The 11,642-nt window shown below is 40.3% G+C and overlaps 1 protein-coding gene across 2 annotated transcripts in view; it reads right to left on the bottom strand.

Moving 5' to 3' along the window:
* tgfbr2b (transforming growth factor beta receptor 2b) overlaps window positions 1-11,642 on the bottom strand; it is a 47,513-nt gene that overhangs the window by 10,587 nt on the left and 25,284 nt on the right. For both annotated transcript variants that reach the window (XM_085422080.1, XM_085422081.1), the window contains 4 exons: window positions 1,984-2,300; window positions 1,659-1,907; window positions 1,452-1,565; window positions 648-785 (listed from right to left, as the gene is read on the bottom strand). In XM_085422080.1, coding sequence (XP_085278206.1) covers window positions 648-785; window positions 1,452-1,565; window positions 1,659-1,907; window positions 1,984-2,300 — 818 coding nt within the window. The remainder of the gene's footprint in view (window positions 1-647; window positions 786-1,451; window positions 1,566-1,658; window positions 1,908-1,983; window positions 2,301-11,642) is intronic.

Raw genomic sequence — 11,642 nt, 5'->3', positions numbered from 1 at the left:
TTCACTGCTGCTTTAATAACCATAAAACATCTGAGATTTACATAACATCAAATTTCCCATGTGCTGTATATGCAAAAATACTGCTGACATGGTTTTGCGAGTGGTTGCACGAGTTGCATTTTTATGCAAAGAAAAGTTCGACCACACGCGCACACATGATTGAAAAGAATTTACACCGAAACCTAAGCTCAGGATAATATCTGACAGAGACACACACACACAGTCACGGAAGTTATAATTACAACCTACTAGCTGGGAATTTCCAACTTTTAATTGTGAGTGGAACCAATAGTGACATTGAACAATCATACTTCGGCCTACGCATGAGCTGAGGTTAAAACCCCCCCAAAAAGGAAGAAAAGATTGAACAGCCAGGATTTTGTTGTGGTTGCACTCACTGCACCTCTTCCTTCATCACTTGATTACTGATCAGTCTGTCAGTTGTCTTTTGTCAGCAAACAATCAAACACATTCTCAGGAGAAGTAGGAGGAAGGCAAAACAAACACAACCCGCTCATCAGATATGGTGAGATATGACAGCTACAAATCTATTACCGCAGATATTTGCAGGTTATGCTTTTGATATCTCTTGGCAGTTGTGTTTAAAGACCATTTGTTAAAAAGAGGAATCCATAATGATATTTAACCTGTCCACTGTTGGCAAGTTCATCCACTGACAGGCTGCTGTCCAGACAGAGTCCCAGGCCAAAGTCACAAACACAGCACGTCCCGTCGTTTTTCACCAGGATGTTGGAGCTCTTCAGGTCTCGGTGGACTATCGGCACCTAGGAGAATAACAGACACTTGATCGTCCAAATGAATAAAAATAATAAGCATGAAAGCAGAGATCAAAATGGTAAAGAGATAATACGATGTATGTAGCCTGAGTTACAGGATGTTGATCTGTTGACTTTTCCCCTAGTGTCACCAGGCATTAAGCATTGTGTCCTGTGTCTTTTAGAAAACCTTAATCTAGCTGTAATTTGATGCTGAGAAAGTCCCTCTTGGCTTTACATTTGACATTTTTACTTAATTCTAAGAGTGCTACAGGTTTGGGCTGCTGTGAGGACCTCCCTTCATCTCACTCCCTGCATGTTATTCACTGTTATTTGCTCCCTCCTGTACTTTGTATTTTTTTTCTGTTTGTTTAAAGGGAGTTCTTCCTGTCAGAGATTATGAGTTTTTTTTGTACCGTGTAGGATCTGTACTTTCTACACTGCATAAACTAAATTTAACTGAACTGAATTAATGCCATCGTCTCACTATAACAATTCGATGTATCCAGTTAATATTTGCTAAAAACTTGATGGACAGCAGTACTCATAACAGGTGAAGAAAGGCTGAAGTGTTTTTATTGGAACAAGTGTCATCTGAATGCTGCTAACGTGGCTAATAGCAGTCACATGGATGGATTGCTGCCCTACTGCTAAATATGACTTGTGATCTTTAACCTTAGGGCTTCCACAGGGGAGGCGATCACTGTGGAGGTGGGCAACACCCCGTGCCAGAGAGCTGCTGAACACCTGCAGCTCCTGCCAGCTGATCACGTGATGTGTCAGGTACTCCTAGAAGACAGAGATGTGACAGTGTATTAGCATTTTGAGAAGTTACAAACTAAAGTAATACCACTTTCATATTCCGGACACTTGTGCACTCACCTGTAGGTTTCCTTTGGGGTGGAAGGCCGTGATCAGCCAGTACTGTTTCTCCACCTTCCGCTCCTCAGCTGTCAGGAAGTGGAGGATATTCTCATGTCGGAGGTCTGTGTTGGAGAAAATGTCCTTCTCGTTCTTCCAGGAGGCGTACTCTTCGTAGGGGAAGATCTTTACAGCTACTGTTTCAAACTGATTCCACGTAGTCTGCTTCAATTTAGCCTTGTATACCTGAGCAAAGCGACCCTTTCCCACCTGGGACACAAGCAAAAGTTAAGATTAGAGTTTGAAGCAGCACAGCTCCACATATGTATCAAATATGTTTGCATACCAGCAGATCCAGCTCTATAGGCAGCGGCTCTGTGTTGTGGTTCAGACTGTTGGCATGAGTCGAGCTGCTGTCGGACTTATCGTCATCTGTCATGATGGCGCAGGCGTCACTGCAGTCCAGCCCACCGGCTATTGGCTTACGCTTAAAGTTAAAGCTGCTCTCCCATTGGCGGTTGGGACGCCTCTGCCGATGGATTCTGCACCAGTAGAACATTCCAAAAAACGCGATCACCATCACCAGCAGGGGCAGCATGCTCACCAGAACTGCAGATATCAAAGAGTGGTTGGACTCCAGTGGATCTGGAGTTGGATCCACAGCTGGGGAGAGAAGATGAAAAACATGAAAAAAGTGTGAGCATGAGATGCGTAAGCTAATGAGTCCCAACTGAGAAAGAAGACGCACAACGATAACATAAGGTTGTGTGACATCAGAAATGGAAATGTATCGAGATAGTAGCAGAACGCAAAAATTCCCCATGTAAGAGCTAAACTGCTCGTGGGTGGACTTTGAACTGAATCATGAAAGTCAGCTATGAGGATACGTTAAGAATATTGTTAAAAAATGACTCACCATCATTTGCTGTCATGTTATTAAAACAAAAAAAAATTCTCCCTGCTGCACAAAACGCCTTCAGGTTTGCTCAGAGTTTTCCTTAGCTATCTGAAGCTAAGGTGGGAAGATGTAGATATTTTTGAAACCGCCAACGTGAGTCAGAGCTCTGTTAAAGAATGAGCATAATAGTCTTCTCGGGACTGTCATGAAGCTATTAATGCAAAGTCAGTTTTTCAGTAGACTGTTTTATGATGCTGATGTGATTCTAGTTGGTATTGTTGATTTGGTGAGATGCATTAACAACCTACAGTGATCAGTGGATTCTGGAAAAGTAACTTTTGCATTTGAACAGCTTGTACTTACAGCTCGTGTTAGTTTCACACAACTTTTTCGGCACCTATTACTAATTAGTAGATCTTTCTTTAAAATGAAGCCGGGGTCGACCTTTGCTGAAAAGGACACGCAGGCTAGTTTCTGTGCTCTGTGCGGTGGATGCAACAGCAGCACACGTCAGTTTCCTCCCACTGCCACCACACTGAGGACACCACAGGGAAATCATTCTTAAACCCTGCACTATAAAAACATCATTGTGTTCCCCACTCCACAGACAGCTTGAAATCTTTTACTGTCCATCATAACAAGAAGTGCAAGTTTGAACCTTTTGGTTTCTGATCTTTTCAGGGACCTAACTGTGCAGTCAGAAGGTTCACAGTTTGAGCAGGCTTTATAGCTTTGTGAGCTATAGCATTAACTCCATCCACTGACTCTGACTGCCAGCTGGGACAGAATGGCAGCCAAGCCTCGGAGCTCCAGCGGCAGTGAAAGAACAGTCAAACGCTTGTCTGTCTTGCGTTGGCCTGGCCTGGACTGATCTGCTCTAGCCGGGCACCTTTTCAAAGAGTGTCTCACTCATAGTCCCAAGGGAACATTACCCTCCTGAGCAAAGCTGCCACATTGGCGAGCTGAAGGAGGTCAGGCCAAGGACTGACCATTGAAGAAAATGCTCCACCCTACATCTACTTTGCAGTAAGATTTTCCACTTACAGTACATGTATTAGTGAGCACTATAGAGGCTCAAAGTATACAAAGCAAACATCAGCATATAGAGCAAAAATAAAAACTTCGAGCTTTGATACTCTGTGAATTCTTCTGTATATCATAGACTGAATGTAATCACTGACTATGTATAAAATGTAGACTCAGCCACACATGACTGAATCTAACTGTTGTGAAGTCTGCTCAGTGTTTTGTCTGACAACCAAGATTTCGAAGATACTGCATGTCCATCTAAGCATAAACTTTATTGCCCTTTTAGGCTCTACTGGGGACCATCATTTACACACAGAACGCACTGTTGTGTTCAGTAATACTTGAAACTGGGTAATAAACATCAGGAAAGTATGTACTGAGGTCATAGAACAAGGGAGCTGAAACTTCTGTTAAACCAGACACTAACTGACTACCCCTACTGGCCATGAATAAGAATGGTTCCACATCTGGAAAGCAGAGAACTGTTGTCCATTTAAATACAGTTAAATGCACTATGCAATGGCCTTTTTAGCAAGCTACCTAGCTACAACTATTGTTTATTACAATCCAAATTCCAAAAAAGTTGGGATGCTGTATAAATGTAAATAGAAAGAAAATGCAATTATTTGAAAACATTTATTCACATATCAAATGTTCAAAATGAGAAAATTAACCATTTTTTTTTACTAATGTCTCAAAAAAGTTAGGAATTGCCCATGTTGACCACTCTGTAGCATCCCGTCTTGTTTAAACGGTTACAGCAGATGGCTGCACCTCACTGAGCCTGGTTCTGCTGGAAGTTTCTTCAAAGTATGTTTTTTTTCCCTCACTGTCGCCAAGTTGTCTGATTCTTGGGGTTTCCTCTATCTCTATAAAGTGCCCTGAAGTGACTGGCATTGTGATTTTGTGACATATAAATAGAAATGTATTGAATTGAACCAGTTGCTGGACTTTTGAGCATTTAGTGATGTCTATGGGTTCTAGACTTTAGGCTCCAAACATTTTCCATTCAAGTTTCTTTAAATTTATGTTATGAATGTTGAAACTCTAAAAATGCTAGCCTTAAGGAGTTTATGTAATTTTTTGTAATTAACTGAATTAAAGCCAAGTGCACAAAGCCACTTCAATCACACATTAATAGTTTGACCTAAGAGCCACTGTGGTGGTGCACAAAGGCAAAACTACACTGTTCCAAAAAATAGTAATGTCAAAGTACTTTACTGTGTAGTTTACAGTTGTGTACTGTTTTTCTAGAATATCATTACATTTACATAAGTAGACTGTGATCTGACACGTCAAATGTAAAATAACATAACATCACTGTAAATGTAATAAAACACAATTTACTTGTTTGTTAAATATATTTTGTTGTACATATGCATATTTAGATCGTAAAAATACATCCAGGAATGTCTCCCATCATGCCTTGGGACATGTGCTGCTGTTTAGATGTTCTTGTTCTATTGTTTATGGTTACGTTACTTTTAACTGTTATCTTGAATGTTGTGTTTACGCCGTGGTGCAGCGTCACTGACAGTTGTTGTTTTGTAGAGAGAGTGCTGTACCATGAGTGACTTCTGTTGTGCTGTTGTTGATCCTTGAGGCACATTGTAGCACAGCAAGTGTTTTAATAAGGAGCTCCCCCTACCAGCTTGGGGTTAAATAACAAGCTCAATCTCTCTCTGTGAGCTTCTTTGTTAAGATTTCTCTGCATGCCACAATGTAAAACATTGCACGGACACGCTGTGCTAATTATATATTTTGAAAAAGAAATGTAGAGGTAGGAATTGCAATTAATATAAATAACATGACGCTAAGCATCGGCCAATGAATGTGAACTAACAAGGTCGCGGGTAACGCTGCGACCAGAGGAAAAAACCCTAATATGAAGGTATTTTACTGCATTTTACAGTAATGTTCTGTTCTTCTAGAATATCATTAAAGTTACGTAAATAGACTTTGACTTCACATTTTGAATGTAAAATGTTAAATCACTGTAATGTAATACAACATGATTGTCATGATTATTAAATGTATCTGTCTGTACATATGCATATTTAGATTGTTAAAATACATTCACAAATGTATCATGATCTCACAAATATCTGTCCGTTATTTGAAAGATTGAACTGTTGAATTCAAATGTAATGCTATGGAAAAGTATATAACATGATCCCTATAAGCTTGTGTTACATCACATAAGTATTATTATCGCTGCTAGTTAGGCCGTTCGTGGCCCAAGAGTTGGCAGTTCGCCTTCTGATCAGAAGGTTGCCGGTTCGCGCCCCGGCTCGGACACTCTCCGTCGTTGTGTCCGTGGTCAAGACTCTTCACCTACCGCCTACTAGTGATGGCCAAAGGGGCCGATGGTGCGATATGGCAGCCTCGCCTCTGTCCCAGGGCATGCAATCAATTATTATTTAAACCAACTGTTAACTGTATATTTCTGTACATTTACGTATTATGATTCATATTTCCACATTCATTCACCTTGTTTATAGGTAATTTCATCGTTTGATTGCGTAAAAATGTTCCTAATTTAATGTCTAAAAGCACTTGGAAAAGGCAGAATCCCATGTCAAATTAGCTCAATATACTCTATTTTCATTACTGAAAATAACCGTATTTTTATGGGACAGTTATTTTCTGTTATTTTACGGTCATATTTTGGCGCCCCAGCTGCCGGAATATTACCGTTTTTTTTAAGATGTTTTTTTTCCTATTTATAGATGATTTCATTGTTTAATCACATTAACATGTTCCTGATTTAATGTTTAGCGGCACTTGAAAAAGGCGAGATCCCATGTCAAATTAGCGCAACTAATTGTATTTTCATTACTGGAAATAACCGTATTTTTATGGGACAGTTATTTTCTGTTATTTCACGGTCATATTTTGGCGCCCCAGCTGCCGGAAGATTACCGTTGTTTTACGATGTTTTTTGTAACAGTGTATAAAACACTTGTCTTTGTCCCAAGCATTGAAGAGGGAACTTGCCAAAGAAGACAAAGACAATAATAATGCTACAAAAATGCAAGCTTGCCATCTGTGAACCTGTAGTTAGTCTTAACGAGCTCACTTTGTTAGCTACAGATAGTAGATTTAGGACTGGCTACAGCTGTCTGCTGGAATGTCTGGTTTGGTTTCAGTTCAGTTCAGACAGACACTGATCTGATAGCCTACACTTCTGTATTTTGTCAGCTTTAGAGCTGCATAAACACACATATTATTTGTGATGTCGCCTAGCAAAAATGAAACCATTACATTAGATAAAAATGTAAGACTGTATTTGTCATGTCAACGCTCACTCTGATCTTTGTGACTTACGAACTGCTGGGCCCACATCACAGAGCGTCATTAACTGTCCGATTTAAACTGCCTGATGTGCTTTCTCTTCAGCAAAGTAAAAGAGGAACGAGTATTGTGTTCATTTTTGTGGTTGTGAGCATGTAGGTGTGTATTTGTGTATGTGGGCATACAGCACTAAAACTTTTTGAGATCACTTCGGGCAAAACCGCAGATGCAGTGAATCAAAAATACCCAACACAAGCTCATGCAGTGGTTTTTTTTTAGGCTTGAGACAACTTCAAAAGACCAGTAGTAAAGTTAGTTGCAAAATAAGCCAACCAGCCAGTCAGACATGGCATTTCTACTCAAATTCCTAGTGTCTGTACATGTGTGTATGCTTTAAGGGTTTTAAGACTGCTTAGAGGTTTTTGGGGTTTTAAGTTTATTTCCTTGTTGTCTTGCAGCCATGTTTGGAGTGTGTAAGGGTGTGTGTTTCAGGTAGAAACAGCCAATCACGCAGTGCCAAGACAAACTGGCAATTACAATCATGTTGCCTTTTCCAATCAGGATGCCAAAGTGTTCTCAGGCGGCGTTTAAAGAGGTTTGACACATAATTTGGCCAAATGCAGGCATCCCTGCCTGCGGCCTGTAATTACTCACATCATCAGTGTGTATTCATGTGTCAGGAAGTGAATTCTGGGATTACTGAACCTGCCATCTCTGAATCACACGTTTAATGCTTTGACCAATTGCTAATTACTTACTTGCTTACTACGCTTAGTGAAGTTACGAGCTGGATTTTAAAGAGGAACTATTTTCACTGGAAAAAAGACAGAGCCAGACATGATTTCATGTTTAAAACAGGTGATGGGTGGATAGATGGCAGCCATTATAAACAGAGTGTAAGCATAAGCACACTTCCAACAGGGCTTCCACTGTGCCAGATTGTTTACTGTGCCAGCAAAACACTTTAAATATCAGTATTCATCCTGATTTGTTTGAACATTTCCATTCATAGCCCCTGATTTTGGTAATTATCTGGTCACGTAATGGAAAGCTGAGGGTTCAGATTTAAAAGTAAATGTGGTGTAAATTCTCCTCACCGCTCTCTGAAAGAAAGCTCCCAGCTTTGCCTGTTCCTAATGCATTTGCTGAACCAAGCATAACACAGGTATGGAGCCTATAACAGGTATCGAGTGAGGGATGATGTAATGTTTAACAAGTGATAGCTTTATGATGTCTAGACAAGGGAGTTTTGGCCGGAAACTGATAAGAGAGTGCTCCAGTAGGTTTATGATTGATACTGTAGCACCAGTGTTGGGGAGTAACTGAATACATGTACCGGTGTGACGTATTTAAAATACAAAATATGAGTAACAGTATAATAATAATGAACACTTTTATTGATCCCCGTGGGGAAATTCTTCGCTGCATTTAACCCATTCACTCAGTGAAGCAGTGGGCAGCCACCAGTGCAGCGCCGGGGGAGCAGCGTGTGGGGATGGTGCCCTGCTCAAGGGTACCTCAGGGTAGCCGTTCAGGGGATTCGAACCCCTGACCTTCCTAACATGGGGCAACCGCTTTACCTACTGAGCTATCCCTGCCCGCTGTATGCCATTACAGTTAATGCTTAAATAGGTGATAATTAGAATACAGTTGCTTTGTTGAAATTAATGGATTACATGGTGGTTTTTTCATATGTTAGGCTATCCCCTCTCTCATGTTGGCATTTCCACTCATTGCTGGAAACCGTAACAAAACACGAAATAAGAGGCTCTAATGTAAGCGTCCTGTCAAATGTTGGTGGAGTCAGCTACACAATGGACCCGGAGCCAGCACAACAGAACCACCAGTGCACGGAAAGGAATACATTTCTTACTTGGAAATTCTGACACTACTTCTTATTTAAAGAAGTAAGGGATGGACGAAATCTGACCGTGCAATGCAAACCAAGCTGCTCTCAGCGTCAAACAATTCCACCTCCAACCGAAAGAAACATAAGGAAGTAAGTTCTTTTTTAAAATCTAGCGTTAGCCTACTGCAACTACCTTGTTTTAGGTAGTTACCCACTTAACTGCCAACCATTTTCGCATCTTTTAATTCCAGGACTAGGTTTACAATGCTCAGCGTTGCTGTTTTGCTCTACCTCATTAGGCAGAGTTTGTCTGGGTCAGCATTAAGCCACAATATCTGTGTTATGTCATTATATCATACGAAAATCTATTTTCATTATTGTTTGGTTGAGTGCTTTGTAACATTAAGTTTTTTGTTATTATTAAAGAGTTGATGCTATTATGTGAATAATGAGTATATATATATATATGTTGTGTTAAAATGTCAAAAGGTAAGATGCTAGTTACAAATCCTTATGAAATGCTTATTAACAAAGTATTATTCTGTCTTATTTAACCCTTGTGTGGTGTTCGTATTTTTGTTACTCAGCCAGTGTTCATGGGTCTGGTGGACCCGCTAGAGTTTTGGCTTTCCAAATTAACACTATCAAACAATTTTATGTTAAATTACTCAACAGATGTTTACTTCATCCCAATTACAAGCCATATGAACAGCAAACATGATTATTTTTTTCCCTTTACCTTTGTTAGATCACATTTATGAATTAATGTGCTTCTCGTTTTTTTTTTTTTTTTTTTAAATAAAATGTTATAAAAAAAATAAATCAGTTATAATCAAGTGGAGTGAGTGGAAAGACACAACACATTTACACGTGAAGCAATATGTTTCACAACTAAATGGGATCAGCCGCTCATCAATGGTGATATTAGGCCCAGGGTTGTAAAACGGGGAGGTGGTGCACACACTTATCCCACACTGTCTTGATGGCAGCTAGCTTGTCTCTCTGCCGTTGAGCTGGTCTGTTGTCTCGGTTATCAAAACGAATAATCCTGGAAATTTTGTGGAAGTTTTCCAGAGACATTGATGCATGGAAAGGTTCGTGCCGGTTTCTGCATCCCACAGGGATTCTGTGGATTCCCCTTTGGACCTGAAAACTCCTGCAAGGATGAGAACCCCAAAGTAGGCCTTTGGGGTTCTTAGATGAATTTGGTCCATCTCCTTCCACCTCTCTCCAAAAACACACCTTCCTTCTAGATTACTGCAATCCAGAATAATTTTCTGGATGGAATCTGGGATGAAAAGCTCAAATGAAGACTTGATGTCCTGCACATGAGTAACTGTCAGCCGTGTTGGCCCTGGCTTATCACAGTAACAGCTCTGCAGGGTGGCTCATTTCTTGGGCAAGAAGACCATTCAATTTCACCAGTTATTGACATCCATATTTCTTCACTTGCTGTCTGGTGGGCTTTTTTTGGTCCTGGAGCTGTCTGCTGATGGGGTACTCGTCTTCGTTTTGTTACTAAATGATGCTCAACCTCCTCTTCTTCAAAGTCACTGTCAGACTCTGAATTTTCAGAAATGTGAAATATTCTGAAACCTCTTTGTCAACATCATCATCCGAAGCCCCTCTCTCTTCCAAAATCAATTGGATGGCCCTCGCAGCAGATAATCTTTTGCCATCTTGATCAGTTGTGATAAAGAACCACACTGGCAAAGTCTTATTTATAGTATTATGCCCCTAATTTGCAGGTGGGACAGGGTATGAGAAAATAAAATTTGGATCCCTCAAGAAAGAGGGTAAAATGTGCGGGAATGTAAGAGCAGACGGTGTTGATAGTTGAATTTTCAACAATGTTGCAACTTTGTGCGGGAGCAGGAGGGGAAGAAAACACTATCAGCAGCACCAGAAAGGAGGAAGACAGAGTGTGGGAACACAGGACCTACACTTTCAACACTTTTATTAGACCTGGGTCCAGTGGACCCGAACACCTTGTATGTAATGTAAATGCGTGGGGGGGAGGTACAGTATGAGGTCATTGAAAATTAGTTCGGATTTATGTTCTTCACAGAAAATAAGCCAAAGCCAATGAATTTCAGGTTGAAAAAATAATTAATTGTTTAATTTTTCTTTTGAAAAAAACTGAAAACGGGTCTCACAGACCCGAACACCATACAAGGGTTAAAGGGTTAACTTTAAAGCCAGTGGGAGCAGGGACGCTCCGTTTTGCGTAACTATTTTTAAATCCCGGTAGCACTGCAACCACATAAGCTAGCGCAATAATTTTTTTGCATATGAAACCAAGCCATTAGCTTGTCCTAGGTCATGGTTTCCTTCCACATATAGCTTTGCAAAAATTGCATAAAAAGCGCTTGCAGCAACAAAAACATAATATTCCAGAAACACACTTTGCCGATCTGATCAGCTGTTCATAACACTTCCTACGTTGGAATCCGGTCGTTAAGTCTGACGTCACTAGCCGTGTCTGGGCCTAAACTCCGCTGCAGGTCCATATATCAAACGATCACTATGGCATTACTGAGAGTAATGAGAACGCTGATCATTTTATTATCATCTTTAATAAAATGATCAGCGTTCTGCTCTACCAGGTGTAACAACTGAGTTTAACATCCAGGCATCCATGAAAAGGGAATTTATGACATTTAACAGAGTTAGAAGTTAGCAGGAAGTTAGGTCGCTAGCTTCTATCTAAATACAATATAGCATGTCCTGACTGCGGGGTTTTGGAAACAAATTAAAATGTACAGCTCTGTTATCACTTCCGACATAAATGAAGACAGAAAACTAAACAGCAGTGACGTTTGTAGGGTTACTGAAGTTTGGCTAGCTGGTATATAATGATGTGCTACATGACTGCTAGTGACACAGCTAAGTTAGCATAATATAAACAAGCTAACTTTTTTTCCACTCGATAAAA

The sequence above is a fragment of the Rhamphochromis longiceps genome, linkage group LG11 (genome assembly GCF_057381845.1).
Source record: "Rhamphochromis longiceps isolate RC_006_pf linkage group LG11, R_longiceps_female_GT1.1, whole genome shotgun sequence".
NCBI lineage: Eukaryota > Metazoa > Chordata > Actinopteri > Cichliformes > Cichlidae > Rhamphochromis > Rhamphochromis longiceps.
Note: the sequence above shows the minus strand (reverse complement) of the source record. Positions and strands in the feature narration are given on the sequence as shown.